The 21,435-nt window shown below is 41.8% G+C and overlaps 1 protein-coding gene across 3 annotated transcripts in view; it reads right to left on the reverse strand.

Moving 5' to 3' along the window:
- Nucleotides 1–21,435, reverse strand: part of DNA2 (DNA replication helicase/nuclease 2) — a 109,427-nt gene that overhangs the window by 13,711 nt on the left and 74,281 nt on the right. For 2 of the 3 annotated variants that reach the window (XM_063817613.1, NM_001428134.1), the window contains 8 exon segments: nucleotides 18,549–18,666; nucleotides 17,178–17,340; nucleotides 15,171–15,365; nucleotides 9,262–9,492; nucleotides 4,645–4,761; nucleotides 4,457–4,566; nucleotides 4,113–4,222; nucleotides 2,688–2,912 (listed from right to left, as the gene is read on the reverse strand). In XM_063817613.1, coding sequence (XP_063673683.1) covers nucleotides 2,688–2,912; nucleotides 4,113–4,222; nucleotides 4,457–4,566; nucleotides 4,645–4,761; nucleotides 9,262–9,492; nucleotides 15,171–15,365; nucleotides 17,178–17,340; nucleotides 18,549–18,666 — 1,269 coding nt within the window. 3 annotated transcript variants of the gene reach the window in all.

Here is a 21,435-nt window from a genome sequence, read left to right on the forward strand (position 1 = left end):
GTGGCTCATGCCTCTAATCCCAGCACTTTGGGAGGCCAAGGCGGGTGGATCACGAGGTCGGGAGCTCAAGACCAGCCTGGCCAACATGGTGAAACCTCGTCACTACTAAAAATATAAAAAATTAGCCAGGCGTGGTGGCGCATGCCTGTAATCCTAGCTACTCAGGAGGCTGAGGCAGGAGAATTGCTTGAACCTGGGAGGCAAAGGTTGCAGTGAGCTCAGATCGCACCATTGCACTCCAGCCTGGGCGCCAGAGCCAAACTCCAGCTCAGAAAAAAAAAAAAGCCCGGCACAGTGGCTCACGCCTGTAATCCCAACACTTTAGGAGGCCGAGGCAGGCGGATCACAAGGTCAGGAGATCGAGACCATCCTGGCTAACACGATGAAACCCCATCTCTAGTAAAAATACAAAAAATTAGCTGGGCGTGGTGGCAGGCGCCTGTAGTCCCAGCTACTCGGGAGGCTGAGGCAGGAGAATGGCATGAACCTGGAAGGCGGAGCTTGCAGTGAGCCGAGATTGCACCACTGCACTCCAGCCTGGGGGACAAAGCGAGACTCCGTCTCAAAAAAAAAAAAAAAATTGTATCGCCACCAAATGCTGAGGAGATCACTCATACATGTGAAATGTTCCTGCTTAGAAAAAAAGTTTGGCAGATTAAAAAAAAAAAAATGAACAAGCAACTACCAATCAATCCAGAAATTGTACTACTGGGAATTTATCCCAGGGAAATGAAGACTTATGTTACGCAAAAATCTGTAACATGATTGTTTACAGCAGCTTTATTCACAATATCCAAAAACTGGAAACAATCCAGATTTTCAGAGGGTGAATGGTTAAACACAATGCAGTACATCCATGCTATGGAAAAATACTCGGCAACAAAAAGGAACAAACTATTAATACGTATGACTATCTGGGGGAAGCTCTGGAGAATCAGGCTAAGTAAAAAACACCAATCCCAAAAGGCTATTGCATTTACTTAACATTCTCGAACGACCAAATTATCGAAATGGAGATCAGAGTCTCAGAGTCATGGCTGTCAGAGGTTAAGGAGGGGTAAGGCAGGAGAGTGGATACAACTATAAAAGTGCAACATGAGGAATCTTGTGGTAATAGAATAGGGACTGTATCAATGTCAACATCCTGGGTGTGACATTGTACTACAGACTTGCAAGATGTCACCACTGGATAAAGGGGACACAGGCTCTCTCTAGTATTTCTTACAACTGCATGTGACTCTACAATCACCTCAAAGTAAAATGTTTAATTTAATAAAAATGTTAACCAGATATACATCTTAGCCAGTTCTAAATTTATCAATAACAGGGACAGATATTAGACAAAAACATGCTACCATTAGACAAAGGAGGTAAAGGAACAATCTATTAAATCTAATCTTTGGGAAATTTTTTAAAGACAAAAATATCAGTTAAGCCAGGCACTATAGCCGCACCCATAATCCCAGCTACTTGGTGGAAGGTTCAATTAAAAAAAAAAAAAAAAGCCGGGCGCAGTAATTCACGCCTATAATCCCAGCACTTTGGGAGGCCGAGGCAGGAGGATAACCTGAGGTTGGGAGTGCGAGACCAGCCTGACCAACACGGAGAAACCCTGTCTCTACTAAAAATACAAAATTAGCAGGACGTGGTCAGGCATGCCTGTAATCCCAGCTACTTAGGAGGCTGAAGCAGGAGAATCGCTTGAATCCGGGAGGCAGAGGCTGCTGTGAGCTGAGATGGCGCCATTGCACTCCAGCCTGGGCAACAAGAACAAAACTCCATCTCAAAAAAAAAAAAAAAAAAAATTAGTCGGGCGTGGTGGCGGGTGCCTGTAGTCCCAGCTACTCGGAAGGCTGAGGCAGGAAAATGGTGTGAACCCAGGAGGCGAAGTTTGCAGTGAGCCAGGATCGCGCCACTGCACTCCAGCCTGGGTGACAGAGCAAGACTCCATCTCAAAAAAAAAGAAAAAAAAAAAAAAAAGAAAAGAAAAAAAATCTGTTAAGAACTCCCAGTATAAATAAACATTAAATAACAAAATAAAATAAAAATTAGATTCTATATAAAAGCCTAGAGATAGTTATCACAAGACTATTAAGTACCATTGTTTCTAATTCAAACTTACTAAAAAACTCAGATTTTTTTTTTTTTTTTTGAGCTGGAGTCTTGCATTGTCACCTAGGCTGGAGTGCAGTGGCGCGATCTCGGCTCACTGCAACCTCCGCCTCCGAGGTTCAAACGATTCTCCTTGCCTCAGCCTCCCAAGTAGCTGGAATTACAGGCGCCCACCACCACGCCCAGCTAATTTTTTTTGTATTTTTAGTAGAGACAGGTTTTCACTATGTTGGCCAGGCTGGTCTTGAACTCTTGACCTCATGATCCACCCACCTCAGCCTCCCAAAGTGCTGGGATTACAAGCGTAAGCCATCGCGCCTGGCTGAAACCCTGATTATTAGTAGTTTCCTAGGATATTTGAAACTAGAAGAGAGCCCTAAATAATAAACCCAAAACCTTATTTCAGATCAGAAGGAAATAGCAAACTATAAGTTAATAAACTGGTCGTATAGTACATATAAATTAATCATGTGCAAATCCAGTCAATGTGACTAAATTTCCCAGAGTACAGTTTCTCCCCTCATTCTGGCTGTGGACATTAACTGTTAGTATTATTATACAATAATTGTGCTTACTTGACTATTGTAGAGTTCTTCTAGAAGAGCTAAGGATTTAATGGACTTTGATCTGCAAATTTCTTGCTCTGTAAATTGCTGGATAGCTGGATGAACCTTCTGAATCTGACCCAAACGCAAAAATCCTATTTTAAACTTGGCTAACTTCAAAAGAATATTGTCAACAGCAGAGTGTGTATAGCTGGTCAACAAAACGCTAAAACCACAGGCGTAGAGAATTCTTACCTAATAATGGGTAAGAGAAAAAAGAAAAAACAGCCTTACTTTTAATTCCAGATAATTTTTAACATGTTTATAAACTTAACAAGAACCATATCTAAGAGCTGAGCCAAGTAAAAATTATGAAGCCAAAACATTTTACAAAAATTACATGACATTATTATACGTTATTAATAATATGTCAATAATACATCATAGGCCAGGCATGGTGGCTCACACTTGTAATCCCAGCACTTTGGGAGGCTGAGGCAAGTGGATCACTTGAACCCAGAAATTCCAGACTGGCCTGGGCAACAAAGTGAGATCCCATCTCGTTTTAAAAAATTCTTTTTTTAATTAGCCAGATGAGGTGGTGTGCCCCTGTGGTCCCAGCTACTTGGGAGGCTTAGGAACGAGGACTGTTTCAGCCCAGGAGATTGAGACTGCATGAACTGTGATCATGCCACTGCATTCCAACCTGGTCTCAAATACCAATCCCCCTGACTTGGACTACCAAAATGCTGGGATTACAGGCATGATCCACCTCGCCTGGCTCACGTTAACAAGACTCCATCTAAAAAAAAAAAAAAAAAAGAAAAGAAAAAAAGAAATTTACTGACATGAAAAAAAAAATCCAAGAAAAATCTCCAACATCTTTTCTTTTTAGGATGGAGTTTTGCTATTGTTGTCCAGATTGGAATGCAATGGCGTGATCTCAGCTCACTACAACCTCTGCCTCCTGGGTTCAAGTGATTCTCCTGCCTCAGCCTCCCGAGTAAAGCTAGGATTATAGGCGCATGCCACTACGCCCGGCTAATTTTTGTATTTTTAGTAGAGAGGGGGTTTCACCATGTTGGCCAGGTTGGTCTTGAACTCCTGACCTCAAGTGATCCGCCCGCCTTGGCCTCCTAAAGTGCTGGTATTACAGGCGTAAGCCACAACGCCCGGCCTCTAACATCATCTTTAAAGGGAAAGGAAAACATATAGTGATAAATATCACATACCACTAACAGAAAGCGATCTTAGAAAATTCTAAATGCGAGAAATCTACATGATTACAACTGTTTGTGCTTCAGCTTTACTATTTCTCGTCATTCTAAAAAGTTCATTTGAAACAAAGACACTGAATTAAAATTCAGCCCTTTTGATATTCAATATTACATCCTCTGAACTGAGGAGAAGCTGATACAAATATTTTGTCTCTAAGCAGAAGAATAATAACCTTACGAGAGTACATATCGTAGTTGTTTTTCCTGTCCCAGGCATACCCACGATGAGTGTGTAGTCTTTTGAAAGAAGTACCTTTTTCATCGCTTGCCTCTGAGGCTTATTCAAACCTACATTTAAATTCAAAAATAACAGGAAAAAGAGTGTTGAATTTCAAAGGAAAAGTTAATTATTTCATAAGAAAAGCAGTCTCTATCCAAGTCTATTCTTCGATACAAAACTATTTCCAAAGAGTCTTGGTCTAAACATTGTAGTTGAAAGTCTAATCAAGATATTAGACTACAGTATAAATCAAATAGAAACAAGAAAAATTAATCAAAGCAGACATGGTGATTTTAGCATACCCTTTAGAATGCAGGCAACTGTATCCTTTGCATCATGTGGAAGAACAGAACTAAGGTAGGATATAAACTGAGGTTCACGAAAGTCAATAATTAAATCTCGAAGTTTTTTGCTGAAAAGTGAAAAAGCACTTTTAGTAACATGCCTTAGAAAAGTGGAGTGAAATTCAAATTTGCTCATTGTTACAAACCTGACAAACGTGTTTTCCATCAATTTGGAAAGATTTCCTAATGGGGTATCTATATCACAATTTTTTTCTTCTTGGTCTAATCTGAACAAAGTTGATTCTGGAAGGACCGACAAGTTTCTAAAACAACAAAACAAATATACATGAATGCTCGCCATTTCGCATAGTCTGTATAAGAAATATGCTGCTATCTGCTAAAAGAATGAATGGGCCAGAATAGCTATTAAAATAGCTACCAGCCCTCAGTCACACTTGCCAATCAAGGACAGCATGAGGCCCTGGATTGGTGGGAAAAGGCAGAGGGAAGGGGAAGGTCCAAGGCACCAAGGTCAAAGCAATTAATAATTGGGAACCTGCAACATTTGCTGAAAATTCATTTACCCTTGCAGTCGAACACGGGTTCACCATCCCCAGAGGGATCCTGAATGCATGGCTCTTCCTTCCTCTAACCTGGAGTGCAGGCTTCTTTTCTGCCACCTTCTCCCTGTCTTCTATCTGTCCCTTAAGCTCTGGTATTCCCTAGAGTCCCTTCCCTGGTTCATTGTACTACTCTTTCTCATTGTTTGCTCCAGGGTCCCAGGCCCTCACGTGCCTCCAAATTCCAAATTCCATCTTTAGGCCTGACCTCACACTCCTCTCCCACCTGGTTCCTCACCCAAGCTTTGGGTTTGGATATTTAGTAGGCAGTGAGATCTCTCCACTTAGCTAAACCCAGGCTGTGAAAGCACAGTACTTTCAAAGCAGAACTCCTCCTCATCCCTGCTGAACCTGATGCTCCTTCTCTGGTCCTGATCACAGTTAATGGCATTGGCATTTGCATTTGCACTGCCATCTTGATCCTTCCCTCTCCCTCATCCTCTCCCCAACCCACACACCCAATCAGTATCCAAATGCCAGCCACTTTTACTTTCTAAATACTTCTCAAAGTCATTCCATTCTCTCTGCCAACACTACCCTGCCTCAATTTCCTCTAGCCTGGGTCACTGCAACAGCTTCCAGGTTTGCTTTTAGTTTTTCTTCCATTAATGAACTCAATTCTCTACAATGTAGCCAGAGGAAAATGCAAATCCAATGATTACCCACTCTTCTGTTTAAAACCTTTCAATACAATTCTATTTATTCAATAGAATAAATAAAATCTAAACTTTTTTTCTTTTGAGAGAGGGCCTTGTTCTGTTGCCTAGGCTAGAGTGCAGTGGCATGATCATGGCTCACTGTAGCCTTGAACTCCTGAGCTCAAGCTGTTATCTCACCGCAGACCCCTGAGTAGCTGGGACTACACGTGTACACCACCACACCTGGCTAATTTTTTAATTTTTTGGAGAGATGGGGGTCTCACTATGTGGCCCAGGATGGAAAACTTTTTAAAATGATATATAAGACATTCTATGACCTGATCTAATTACTCTCTTCCTTATATTTTATATTCTAGAAATAACGTAATTACCTGCATTATCCTGAATGCTGCATGTCACACTACATCACACGTTTGTGCAACAGGTTTGCCCAGTATAGTATTCTCTTCTCACACTGTTTCACCAGACTAATTTATTAATCCACAGGATGAAGATTCAGAATCAGCTCTTCGAAAAGGCTTCCCTTGGGCTGGCATGGTGGCTCACGCCTGTAATCCCAACACTTTGGGAAGCTGAGGCAGGAGGATCACTTGAGATCGGGAATTTGGGACCAGCCTGGACAACATAGTAAAACCCTGCGTCTACTAAAAATATAAAAATTAGTCGGGCATGGTGGCACACGCCTATAATCCCAGCTACTCGGGAGGCTGAGGCAGGAGAATCGCTTGAGCCTGGGAGGCAGAGGCTGTAGTGAACTGAGATCGTGCTACTGCACTCCAGCCTGGGCGACAGTGAGACGGTCTCAAAAAAAAAAAAAAGCCTTTTCTGAACCTCCTAAAATTGAATTAAATACCTCTCCTCTGTGTTCTATCAATTTGAACACATATCAGATTGAAAATAAGCTGGGTGTAGTAGCTCATGCCTATAATGCTAGCACTTCAGAAGGCTGAAGCAGGAGGATCACTTGAGCCCATGAGTTCAAGACCAGGCTGGGCAACGTAGTGAGACCCCTCCATCTCTACAAAAAATTAAAAAATTAGCCAGGTGTGGTGGCATGCACCTGTGGTCCCAGCTATGCAGGAGGCTGAGGTAGAAGGACTGCTTGATCCCAGGAAGTCCAGGCTGCAGTGAACTGTGATCATGCCACTGTACTCCAGCCTGGGCTGGAGTGAGACCATGTGTCAAAAAAAAAAGAAAATATGTATGTCTACACGCAAGACCATAAATTCCTCAAGGATTTGCAAAGTGCTTAATACATGGTAGACACTAAATAAATATTGCAAAGGATACACAAATCCAAGCAGACAACTGGAATATTGTGGATCACCATTCCATGTCATGACATCTAGACAAGGGGTGGTTATGACTCAACTAAGATTACTGATCAGTAGGGAGCAAGCCTGGACATTTCCATTACAGTTACTCAGATGCCACTGAGTCCCAATTGCTGACCTCTATCCATTAAGAAATGGTCGGGCATGCCTGTATTAACTGTAAGAAATGCTGGAAAACACAATCCAGCTGACTGTGAAAGAGGAGGGAATATGGATTATTCGTGAATATGGATATTGGTCTCTGCCACAATTTTTTTTTTTCTTTAAGACAGGGTCTCACTCTGTCACTCAGGCTACATGCAGTGCAGAGGTGTGATCTCAGCTCACCGCAGCCTCAACCACCTGGGCTCAACTGATCGTCCCACCTCGGCCTCCACAGTACCTGGGACTACAGACATGCACCACCTCCTAATTTTTGTATTTTTGGTAGAGACGAGGTTTTACTTATGTTGCCCAGGCTGGTCTCAAACTCCTGGTCTCAAGCGATATACCCACCTCAGCCTCCCAGTGTGCTAGGATTACAGGCGTGCACCACCTCGCCTGCCCAGATTTTCCTATCAATTATTCTACTATTAATATTTTTATTTAGGCCAGGCGTGGTGGCTCACCAGGTCCAGCCTAAATAAAAATATTAATAGTAGAATATATATACATATATATATATATTTTTAGACAGAGTCTCACTCTTGTTGCCCAGGCTGGAGGGCAGTGGTGCAATCTCGGCTCACTGAAACCTCTGCCTCCGGGTTCAAGCGATTCTCCTGCCTCAGCCTCCCGAGTAGCTGGGACTATAGGCATGTGCGCTACCATGCCCAGCTATTTTTTTGTATTTTTAGTAGAGACGGGGTTTCATCGTGTTAGCCAGGGTGGTCTTGATCTCCTGACCTTGTGATCTGCCCAACTTGGCCTCCCAAAATGCTGGGATTACAGACGTGAGCCACCGCGCCCCGCCTATATATTTTTATTTAAATCAGCCATTTTGTTGTAACTGAAATGGGTATACTTATATCACAACTATAAATGGGAAAAATAAACATTTTTATTTAAAAAAGGAGAGAACAAAGTAGTCAGTGCCCAGCATGCAAGGAGAAATAAGCATTATAGCTAACACAGGGTGGCATCTATGCTGTCTGCTATACATGTGGTTGTAAGAATTAGATAAGATTAGGTCCACATCATCACTATGGAACATAATGTACTAAACAAAACTTTAGCAGTTTGGTAGTTCCTCAAAATGTTAAACATGAAATTAGCACATGACCCATGCCTAGGTAACTACAAAGAAAATGAAAGTATGTCTACCTAAAACTATGCATGTCAATGTTCATAGCAATATTAATCATTACAGCAAAAAAGTGGAAACAACTCAAATGTCCATCAGCTGGTGAATGGATGAACAAAATGTGGTGTATCCATACAACAGAATATATTCAGCCATAAAAAAAATGAGGGTCTCATATATGCTGAAATATGAATGAACTTTGCAAACATTAGGCTAAGTGAAAGAAGCAAGACACAAAAGGTCACGTATTGTATGGTTCCACTTATATCATATATCCAGAATGGATGAATCCATACAGAAAGAAAGCAAATTTAGTGGTTGCCAGGGACTTCAGGGAGGAGAGAGTGGGAAGTGACTGCGTAATAGGAATGAGGTTTCCTTTTAGGGTGATAAAAGTGTCTTAGAAATAGACAGAAGTGATGGTTGCACAATATTGGGAATATACTAAACGCCACTCAATTATACACATTAAAATGGTTAATGATCAATTTTGTTATATGAATTTTACCTCAATTTATTTAAAATAAAAAGAATGAAATGCTGATACATGTTATAACATGAAGATGAATTTCAAAAACAGTGTGCTGTGTGAAAAAACCCAGTCACCAAAGACCACATATTGCATGATTCCATTTACATGAGATGTCCAGAATGGGCAAATCTACAAAGACAGAAAGCAGGTTAGTGGTTGCCACGGGCTGGGGAAATTGGAGGAAAATGAAAAGTGACTACTAAAGGGTATAGGGCTTCTTCCTTGGGAGTTTCTTTTTGGGGTGATGAAAATACTCAAAGTTGATTGTGGTGATAGCTGCACAACGCTGTGAATATACTAAAAACCAGCGAATTGTACATTTTAAATGGATGAACTACACGGATGTGAATTATATATCAATAAAGCTGTTATCAAAAAAAAGTAACATTTCATTACCTGTCTAATAAACAAGTTACTGTTGTCATGTTAATCTCCTTCACATAGCCTCTAGACAAAGCAAACAGTGACCTTTCTTCTCCACTTACAATAACTCTGTCACCTGCCATTAGATTTGTGACAGGTATGGCACCATGTTTACATTGGAAATTATGTAAATATTGCCCATCACAAACTATCTTTACATGTTCCATTCTAATCAGGTTTCCAATGCAACTGCCACTCTTCTCCCTATGAAAAGACCAAAGAGAAAAAACTTCTGTTTATATTACATACGTAAGTATTGTGTCTGCATTTTCCTACAACTTACTTGTTCATCTGACTCCTAAAAATTATTATTGAGGCCAGGTGTGGTGGCTCACGCCTGTAATCCCAACACTCCAGGAGGCCGAGGCGGGTGGATTACCTGAGGTCAGAAGTTCAAGACCAGCCTGGCCAACATGGTGAAAACCCCATCTCTACTAAAAAAAAATAAAATAAAATAAAAAATTAGCCAGGTGTGGTGGTGCTCACCCATAATCCCAGCTACTCAGGAGGCTGAGGCAGGAGAATCACTTGAACCCGGGAGGTGAAAGTTGCAGTGAGCCAAGATCTCACCATTGCTCAACAACCTGGACAACAAGAGCAAAACTACCTCTCAAAAAAAACAAAAACAAAACAAAACAGACTAATATCGAGCCTGTCATTTTTACATTTTCCACAACCTACAGTAAAATGTTAGAAATGTTAAGTAAACATTCTATTAGTTTCTGGGGTTTTTTGAGACACCCTCCGACCCCCACCCCGTTCAAGCGATTCTCATGCCTCAGTCTCCTGAGTAGCTAGGATTACAGGCATACACCACCACGCCAAGCTAATTTTTTATATTTTTAGTAGAGACAGGGTTTCACCATGTTGGCCAGGCTGGATTCGGACCCCTGGACTCAAGTGACCCACTGGCCTCAGCCTCCCAAAGTGCTGGGATTACAGGCCTGAGGCACCATGCTCGGCCCTCTACTAGTTTTAAATGAATTGCTCAACAACAGTCTTGCAAGAAAGTGCTAGGGATCGCCCCACCCTTGTTGCACCCACAGGCTGGGATCTCCAAAAATGGTGTTTTATTGGCACTTTGATCCCTGAAGGGTAGATACCCCCACTTCTTGGGCTGATACATATAATACCATTACAGAAAACGAACCATAATAACCTGCTCCCAAATGCAATATAAAAAAAATTATAGCCAGGCGCGGTGGCTCACGCCTGTAACCCTAGCATTTTCGGAGGCCAAGGCAGGCAGATCATCTGAGGGCAGGAGTTCGAGACAAGCCTGACCAACATGGAGAAACCCTGTCTCTACTAAAAATACAAAATTACCCGGGCATGGTGGCACATGCCTGTCATCCCAGCTACTCGGGAGGCAGAGGCAGGAGAATCGCTTGAACCTGGGAGGCGGAGGTTGCAGTGAGCCAAGATCACGCCATTGCACTCCAGCCTGGGCAACAAGAGTGAAACTCCGTCTCAAAAAAAAAAAAAAAAAAAAAAACCATTTAAAATCTCTCTGGCAGCACTACTAAATAACATGCAATCTCAGAAGCTTATTAGTATTTATATATGTATGACAGATTCGCTACATATATGCAGTCTAACTACAATTAAATAAACTTTCTCCACAGCAATGTTATCTTGTGTGTGTGTGTTAAAGTCTAATGTTAGGGAAGAAAATGATCCAATTATTTCTGAAGTCATGTTATTAATATTCATTCTGGGCCGGGCGCCGTGGCTCATGCCTGTAATCCCAGCAATTTGGGAGGCTGAGGTGGGCAGATGACCTGAGGTCAGGAGTTCAAGACCAGCCTGACCAAAATGGAGAAACCCCATCTCTACTAAAAATACAAAATTAGCCAGGCATGGTGGCAAGCACCTGTAATCCCAGCTATTCAGGAGGCTGAGGCAGGAGAATCACTTGAACCCGGGAGGTGGAGGTTGCAGTGAGCTGAGAACATGCCATTGCACACCAGCCTGGGCAACAGAGCAAGAATCTGTCCAAAAAAAAAAAAAAAAAATTCATTCTGGAAAGAAAAAAATGAAACTAAAACAAGTTACGTTTTACATAAAAAAACATTTGAGGCCAAGTGTAGTGGCTCACACCTGTAATCTCAGCACTTTGGGAGGCTGAGGTGGGCGGATCACGTGAGGTTGAGAGTTCAAGACCAGCCTGACCAACATGGAGAAACCCCATCCCTACTAAAAATACAAAATTAGCCGGGTGTGGTGGTGCATGCCTGTAATCCCAGCTACTCGGGAGGCTGAGGCAGGAGAATCGCTTGAACCTCGGAGGCGGAGGTTGTGGTGAGCCAGGATTGCAACATTACTCTCCAACCTGGGGAACATGAGCAAAACTCCATCTCAAAAAAAGAAAAAAAAATTTTTGAGGCCGGGTGCAGGGGCTAACACTTGTAATCCCAGCACTCTGGGAGGCCAAGGCAGCTGGATCACCACGAGGTCAGGAGATCAAGACCATCCTGGCTAACACGGTGAAACCCCGTTTCTACTAAAAATACAAAAAAATAGCCAGGTGCTGTGGCTCACACCTGTAATCCCAGCACTTTGGGAGGCCGAGGCGTGTGGATCATCTGAGGTTGGGAGTTCAAGACCAGCCTGACCAACATGGAGAAACCCCGTCTCTACTAAAAGTACAAAATTAGCCTGGCGTGGTGGCCCATGCCTGTAATCCCAGTTTACTCGGGAGGCTGAGGCAGGAGAATCGCTTGAATTCAGGAAGAGGTTTCAGTGAGCCAAGATTGTGCCATTGCACTCCAGCCTGAGCAACAAGAGCGAAATTCTGTCTCAAAAAAAAAAAAAAAAAATTAGCTGAGTGTGGTGGCACGCACCTGTAGTCCCAGCTACTCGGGAGGCTGAGGCAGGAGAATCGCTTGAACCCGGGAGGCAGAGGTTGCATGAGCTGAGATCGTGCCACTGCACTCCATCCTGGGTGACTGAGCAAGATTCCATCTCAAAAAAAAAAATTTTTTTGGCTGGGTGCAGTGGCTCACACCTATAATCCCAGCATTTTGGGAGGCTGAGGTGGGTGGACTGCTTGAGGCCAGGAGTTCCAGACTAGCCTGGCCAACATGGCAAAACCCCGTCTCTACTAAAAATACAAAAATTAGCTGGGTGTGGTGGCACGTGCCTGTAAACTCAGCTTCTTGGGAGGCTGAGGCATGAGAATTACTGGAACCCAGGAGGCAGAGGTTGCAGTGGGTCAAGACACTCCAGCCTGGGTAACAGAGTAAGACTTTTTTATTTTTTATTTTTTTATTTATTTTTTTGAGACGGAGTCTCTCTGTTGACTAAGCTGGAGTATAGTGGCACAATCTTGGCTCACTGTAAGCTCTGCCTCCCGGGTTCATGGGATTCTCCTGCCTCAGCCTTGGGAGTAGCTGGGACTACAGGCACCTGCCACCATGCCCAGCTAATATTTTGTATTTTTAGTAGAGATGCGGTTTCATTGTGTTAGCCAGCATGGTCTCAATATCCTGACCTCGTGATCCACCCTCCTTGGCCTCCCAAAGTGCTGGGATTACAGGCGTGAGCCACCTTGCCCAGCCCAGAGCAAGACTTTGTCTAAAAAAAAAAAAGTTTCACATACTACAAAAGGCCAGAGATTAAAAAAATGAAAGCAATTAAATTTTACATATGTATAGTATACTCACTACACATACGCAGTCTATCCACAATTACATAAACTTTCTCCACGCAATGTTTCCTTGTGTTAAAGTCTAATATTAGGGAAATAATAATCCAATTATTTCTAAAGTCACATCATTAATACTCATTCTGCAAAGAAAAAATGAAGCTAAAGCAATGAAATTTTACATAAAGAAAAATACTACGCAAAGATAAATTCTAGGCCAGGCATAGTGGCTTATACCTATAATCTCAACACTTTGGGAGGCCAAAGTGGGAGGATCACTTGAGCTCAGGAATTTAAGACTATGCTGGGCAACATAGCAAGACCCTGTTTCTATAATTACGTAAAATAAAATAAAACAAAAGAATTAGCCATGGCACAGTGGCTCGCAGCTGTAATACCAGCACTTTGGGTGGTCAAGATGGGAGGATCACTTGAGGCCAGGAGTTCAAGACCAGCCTGGGCCATATAGCAAGACCCCATCTCTAAAAAAAAAAAAGTTAGCCAAGTTTGGTGGTGCACACCTATGGTCCTAGCTACTCAGGAGGTTGAGGCAGGAGGACTGTGAACTTTATCCCAGAAGTTCGAGGCTACAGTGAGCCATGATTGCACCGCTATACTCCAGTCAGGGCAGCAGAGTGTGACCCTGTCTCTTAAAAAAAAAAGAAAAAGAAAAATTCTAACTTTACAGGTACATATTACTATTTTTTTTTAAATGAATCCCACAAGGACTATGAAATGGACCTTTAGAAAATTTGCATCTGTATCAAAATTTACTGAAAATATAAACATTTAAAATACGAGTATTTAGACCAGGCAAGGTGGCTCACGCCTGTAATCCCATCACTTTGGGAGGCTGAGGTGGGTGGATCACTAAGTCAGGAGTTCAAGACCAGCCTGGCCAAGATGGTGAAACCCTGTCTCTACTAAAACTACAAAAATTAGCTGGGCGCAGTGGCAGGTGCCTGTAATCCCAGCTACTTGAAGGCTGAGGCAGGAGAATAGCTTGAATCCAGACAGCAGAGGTTGCAGTGAGCTGACAACATGCCACTGCACTCCAGCCTGGGTGACAGAGTGAGATTCCATCTCAAAAAAAAAAAAGCGAGTATTTAAAAAATCCAGTAAATACCACATTAATTTGCATTATACCAATATATACAATATATAACAATTTACTTTAAGATATACTCAAGTTTATAATGTTATCACCGATGAAAAAGTGTATACTGAAAACTTTTAACAGGATTTAAAATAATTTTTTTTTTTGAGTCAAGGTCTGGCTCTATCACCCAGGCTGGAGTGCAGTGGTGCGATCTCAGCTCACTGCAACCTTCACCTCTGGCTCAAGCCATCCTCCCACCTCATCCTGGGACTACAGGCATGCACGACCACACCTAGGTAATTTTTGTATTTTTTGTAGAGACAGGGTTTTGCCATGTTGCCCAGGCGGGTCTCAAACTGGTGAGCTCAAGTGATCCACCTGCTTCGGCATCCCAAAGTGCTGGGATTACAGGCATGACACGACGCCCTGACAAAAGTAATTTTTTTTTTTTTTTTTTGAGACAGAGTCTCGCTCTGTCACCCAGGTTGAAGTGCAGTGGTGCGATGTTGGCTTACTGTAACCTCCACCTCCCGGGTTCCAGCAATTCTCCTGCCTCAGTCTCCTGAGTAGCTGGGATTAAAGGCGCCTGCCACCACGCCCGGCTAATTTTTTGTTTTTGTTTTTTTGTGACAGTTTTGCTCTTGTTGCCCAGGCTGGAGTGCAATGGCAGGATCTTGGTTGACTGCAGCCTCCGCCTCCCAGGTTCAAGCGATTCTCCTGCCTCAGTCTCCCAAGTAGCTGGGATTACAGGCACCCGCCACCACGCCCGGCTAATTTTTGTATTTTTAGTAAAGACGGGGTTTTGCCATGTTGGCCAGGCTGGTCTCAAACTCTTGACCTCAGGTGATCCACCCACCTCGGCCTCCCAAAGAAAAGTAATTTTTAAAACAAGATTTCTTGAGGTATATTTAGTCTACTGAAACTATATTACTAACTAGCAATGATTGCAGCACATAGGATACACAGGAATGGTGCTCTTCTTAGAAACAATAGAGAGCCATCTGCAGTTGTCATGAATAAATGAAATCACATTATCTATAACATGCTTCATAACCTGTATTTGTCATAAATTCCAAATGCCACCTCACTCACTAATCCAAACTACTGAAATCTTACTGTACTAAATGGACCACTTACATTTCCGAAGCAGGCATTAGCCAGATATTTTGGTGATTCTTTTTATTATCCTTCGATTGTGACTCCAGAGTTAACATTAGACACCAAAGGCTGAAATATTCTAAGTGTGTTTGCTTCAGATGCTGGGTTTCTTCTTCTATTTTGGGCAGCATCACAATTGGGACTGAACTACCATCCATCTGTTGTTCAACTGCTCTAAATATAAAGTTCCAAGTTAGAGATGCTTATAAACCATTTCCCTGGCTGGGTACGAAGTGAGATAATTCCAAAATAAGAACACATATATGATCATCATCATAACTCATAACCACAGCCCCTAATGTTCCTTAAAAGTCATTTAAACATAAGCCATATGGCTTTTTATAAAACCAAATGTGTGAGAAACTCAATACTGCATTATTTTGCCTTCAGCGACTATCCCCCAAACAACTCAGGTTGGGTAAACCCTAATCTTCATTCCCATATGCAACAAGTTTTGGCTTTTAATACAACTTCATTTCTCAAAAATCACAATATTTGTACACCCAGCTCAGTGACGTAAGTACACATAAAAACACAGAGAATCATTTGGATTTTGCTTAATACCAGATTAAAATATTTTCTATACAAACAAACATGCTATAGGACAGCATACCAAACACTGACGATAAACATAAGATTTCAAAGAAATATGCCCAGACTTCCTATGGTTCACAGTCCTCTGCCATTAAGAGATCCCTTGAAAAAATACCTTAAAGAGTATTTATGTGAGGGCGAGTGCAGAGGCTCATGCCTATAATTCTAGCATTTTGGGAGGCCAAGGCGGGCGGATTGACTGAGCTCAGGAGTTCGAGACCAGCCTGGGCAACACACGGTGAAATCCCGTCTCTACTAAAATACAAAAACTTAGCCAGGTGTGGTGGCGGATGCCTGTAGTCCCAGCTACTCGAGAGGCTGAGGCAGGAGAATTGCTTGAACCCAGGAGGTGGAGGTTGCAGTGAGCCAAGATTGCACCACTGCACTCCAGCCCAGGCAACAAAGCAAGACTCTGTCTCAAAAAAAAAGAAAAAAAGTATTTCGGCATAGTGCAGTGGCTCAAGCCTATAATCCCAGCACTTTGGGAGGCCAAGACAGGCAGATCACTTGAGGTCAGGAGTTCAAGACCAGCCTGGCCAACATGGTGAAACCCTATCTGTATTAAAAACACAAAAAATTGCTGGGCGCAGTGGCTCATGCCTGTAATCCCAGCACTTTGGGAGGCCGAGGTGGGCGGATCACGAGGTCAAGAGATCGAGACCATCCTGGCCAACATGGTGAAACCCTGTCTCTACTAAAAATACAAAAATTAGCTGGGTGCGGTGGCGAGCACCTGTAGTCCCAGCTATTCGGGAAGCTGAGGCAGGAGAATCGCTTGAACTAGGGAGGCGGAGGTTGCAGTGAGCCGAGATCATGCCACCGCACTCCAGCCCTAGTGACAGAGTGAGACTGTCTCAAAAAAATAAATAAATAAATAAAATACAAATAAATAAATAAAAATACAAAAAATTAGCTGGGCGCGGTGGCTCACGCCTGTAATCCCAACACTTCGGGAGACTGAGATGGTCAGATCACCTGAGTTCGGGAGTTGGAGACCAGCCTGATCAACACGGTGAAACCTCTTCTCTACTAAAAATACAAAATTAGCCGGGAATGGTAGCACATGGCTGTAATCCCAGCTACTTGGGAGGCTGAGGCAGGAGAATCGCTTGAACCCAAGAGGCAGAGGTTGTGGTGAGCCGAGATTGCACCATTGCACTCCAGCCTGGGCCACAAGAGCAAAAAGTCCGTCTCAAAAAAAAAAAAAAAAAAAAGAAAGAAAGTACTGTGTTTTTTTTTCTATTATCTTAATTTTAGAAATAATACGAAGGAAAATATAAAGGAAAAATAACTAAAATGATGTTATCAATGCCAGGCTGGCCACCAATGTTAAACGTATTCAGTTGAGTTCATACTCAACTAGAAATAATGCCTTTGGTAGACAATATTTACCTGCTATAAAGAGCACAATTGCCAATTTGTGAACAATATTTACAAGTTTTCTCTTCCTCAATTATTTGTGGCAAAGAAGCAAGCTGTGTCTTCTGTCTAGTAGCAGATTTGCTAATACGGTGAAACAATGAGAATGCCATCTGGTTTCTTAGCTTTAATAATTCTATAAAAAAAGGTGAATGTCTTTTTAAGAGTTAAATAAAGTTTATCATGTCTTTTTCACTACATATGTAAAACTTGCAGATTTAAAAACATTTTAGGGCCGGGCACAATGGCTTACGCCTGTAATCCCAACACTTGGGGAGGCCAAGGTGGGCGGATCACCTGAGGTCAGGGGTTCAAGACTAGCCTAACCAACACGGTGAAACCCCGTCTCTACTAAAAATACATAATTAGCTGGGATTGGTGGCGCATGACTGTATTACAGCTAATCAGAAGGCTGAGGCAGGAGAATCACCTGAACCTGGGAGGCGGAGATTGCAGGGAGCTGAGATCGCATCATTGCACTCCAGCCTGGGTAACAAGAGCGAAACTCGGTCTCAAAAAATAAATAAATAAATAAATAAATAAAATAAAAATAAAAACATTTTAAAACAGAGAAAACAGTATTCATATTTCCCTAGAATAACAACATTTTGGTAGTCATATTTCCCACTATACTAGAATAACAACATTTTGGTACATTTCCTTTAAGTTTCTGTTCACTTGATAAATTCTTTAAACTATATATTTCAAAACTAGTAAGTAAGCATTGTGAAGTTGGTATTAGCTGAATACTGAGGATGAATACAGCTATCTAGAATATCTTTAATATAAAATAGAAAGTTTGAAATAAAGTTTTGCATAATAAAATTTTAAAAGATTAATAATGTTTTCAACTATAGAGTATATTATTAAAATTCTTTAAAAAAAACACACAATTGGCCAGGTACAGTGGCTCATGCCTGTAATCCCAGCATTTTCAGAGACCAAGGCGGGCAGATCTCTTGAGGCCAAGAATTCAAGACCAGCCTGGCCAACATGGCGAAACCCCATCTCTACTAAAAGTAAAACTAGCCAGGCATGGTGGCACATGCCTGTAATCCTAGCTACTCAGGAGACTGAGGCAGGAGAATCGATTCAACCCAGAAGGTGGAGGTTGCCATGAACCAAGATTGTGCCACTTCACTCCAGCCTGGGCAACAGAGTGAGACTCTATCTCAAAAAACGAAAACAAAAACACACACATACAAAACAACAACAAAAAAACCCCAAAGCTACAAATTATAACCTAATAAGTGCTGTGAGTAGATTGTCAGGTATAAATATGTATCACCAGAAGCTGAAGTGGGGGGTGGGCAAAGAAGTAAAACTAAAAAAAAACAGCTCAACCTCTTTTATCTAGATGGTTGGCAGGCACAGGGTACATCTGACCAGTCTTGAGGTAGAGAAGCAAGCCAGCCTCTGGATCAGCTCTTCTCTCTTGGCTTAGTAGAGTGTACAGAACAACCTGTGCAAACATTGACATTTGCTCAAACAAAACTATAACTTCTTGTATTTCCCTACATTGTCTTAAACCAACACATAATTTTAAACTCAAAAGATCAATAAAGTTATTTCTATTTAATAAGTAACATGAGCCAAATTGGTAAAGATAACACAACAAATTTGATGTCAAACATTTAATCTAGGCCAGGCATGGTGGCTCAGGCCTGCAATCCCAACACTTTGGGAGGCCAAGGCAGGCAGATCGCTTGAGCCCAGGAGTTTGAGACCAGCCTGGGCAATATAGTGAGACCAAGTGACAGTCATTATGTTAAGCAAAAAAAGCCAGACACAAAAAACTTTGTATGTTCTCACTTACTTGTGGGAGCAAAAAATTAAAACAATTGAATTCATGGAGACAGATAGTAGAAGGTTGGTTACCAGAGGCTGGGAACAATAGTGAGGGTGGTGCGGGGGAGAAGTGGGGATGGTTAATGGGTATCAAGAAACAAAAAAAAAGAGTAATGAATAAGACAGTATTTGCTAGCACAACAAAGTGACTATAGTCAAAAATAATTTAGCTGTGCATTTTAAAATCACTAAAGGAGTATAACTGGGTTATTTGTAACACAAATAATAAATGTTTGAGGGGATGGATACCGCATTTACTATGTTATGATTATTACGTATTGCATGCCTATATTAAAATATCTCATGTAATCCATGAACGTATACACCTACTAAGTACCCACAAAAATTTAAAAGCATAAAAACAAAAACGTAGTGAGATCCCCATTTCTACAAAAAGACATGTATGTAAAAAAATTTAAAAATTACCCGGGCATGGCTGGGCGTGGTGGCTCATGACTATACTCCCAGCACTTTGGAAGGCCAAGGTGGGCAGATTACTTGAGGTCAGGGGTTCGAGACCAGCCTGGCCAACATAGTGAAACCCTGTCTCTACTAAAAATACAAAAATTAGCCGGGTGTGATGGCACGTGCTTGTAATCCAGCTACTTGAGAGGCTAAGGCAGGAGAATTGCTTGAACCCGGGAGGTGGAGGTTGCACTGAGTCAAAATCGTGCCACTGGACTCCAGCCTGGGGGACAGAAGGAGACTTCACCTCAAAAAAAAAAAAAAAAAAAAAAAAAATTAGCCAGGCATGGTGATGTGCGTCCATAGTCCCAGCTACTCAGGAGGCTGAGATGGGAGGATTGATTGACCCTGGGAAGTAAAGGCTGCAGTGAGCCAAGACCGTGCCACTACATTCCAGCCCAGGTAACAGAGGGAGACTGTCTTAAAATAAAAAAAAAAGGCCAGGCGCAGTGGCTCACGCCTGTAATCCCAGCACTTTGGGAGGCCGAGGCGGGCAGATCATGAGGTCAGGAGATCGAGACCATCCTGGCTAATAAGGTGAAACCCCATCTCTACTAAAAATACAAAAAAATTAGCCAGGCGTGGTGGTGGGCGCCTGTAGTCCCAGCTACTCGGGAGGCTGAGGCAGGAGAATGGCATGAACCCAGGAGGCAGAGCTTGCAGTGAGCCGAGATCGCGCCACTGCACTCTAGCCTGGGTGACAGTGAGACTCCGTCTCAAAAAAAAAAAAAAAAATTTAATTTACACAAAACAAACATAGTTCATGCTTCTCAGTTTTACTTAGATAACCAAGAATTCTATAGAGAATTTTCTTAGAAAGCAAATATTTAGATATCCAATAAATTGAAGAAGGAAATTAATCAAACTATGATTTACATTTTGAAGTTAACAGTCTGTAGAGACTATTTTCTCCATTTAAAATAAATGATCCAAAACAAAAATGATTATCATTTACATGATAGCTACTGTGACAAATAATACTAACTCTACAGTTTGTTTCTCCAGAGCATGAAATGTCATTAACCACCTTAGGTTTCATGAAATTCTTCGGAGAAACCATCTAAGACAAGTTAAAAATAGTCCTTTTAGCTCATGTAACAGCTTTAGCTGTAAGTCAATATAGCAAGACCCCATCTAAAAAAAACTTTCTTAAACCTTTTATTATCAAAATTAAAAAGTCAAATCTTTTAAGTAGGGAAACATTTTTTTCCTCATACCCAACATAATAATGAACTACCATAATTAATTTTTCAATGTCTTGTCTCTTGCATAATATGCAATATAAATTCCAACTTTTTTAAAGCCTTGTTCTAGCAAATTTCCTCATTTTTTTCAATACAAGAATTACTACTTTATTCTTAAAATTTTCTTGCACTTCTTGCAAAAATAAAATCTCCAATTGAACAAAATTAAATACAGTAATATTCTTTGCCTTGAAGCAACGGTGAATTAGAGCAACAATCTCAATGCAAAAAGATCTTGGAATCCAGATCACTTAAGATATTGAAATGCTTTTATTTATTTATTTATTTTTGAGATGGAGTCTGGCTCTGTCACCCCGGCTGGGGTGCAGTGGCGCGATCTCAGCTCACTACAACCTCTGCCTCCCTGGTTTGAGCAATTCTCAGCCTCCCGAGTAGCTGGGACTACAGGCATGTGCCACCACACCAGGTTTGTGTGTGTGTGTGTGTGTATGTGTGTAGTAGTTTCACCATGTTGGCCAGGCTGGTCTCAAACTCCCGACCTCAAGTGATCCACCCACATTGGCCTCCCAAAGTGCTGGGATTACAGGCGTGAGCCACTGTGCTGGCCTGAAATGCTTTTATATTTATCTCCTGTTTAGCATTATAAAGTGATTTCATTCAAACTTGTGATTTTAAAAATCAATTAAAAATTTTCAGTCTCATATACACAAAAC

The sequence above is a fragment of the Pan troglodytes genome, chromosome 8 (assembly GCF_028858775.2).
Source record: "Pan troglodytes isolate AG18354 chromosome 8, NHGRI_mPanTro3-v2.0_pri, whole genome shotgun sequence".
Taxonomy (NCBI): Eukaryota; Metazoa; Chordata; class Mammalia; order Primates; family Hominidae; genus Pan; species Pan troglodytes.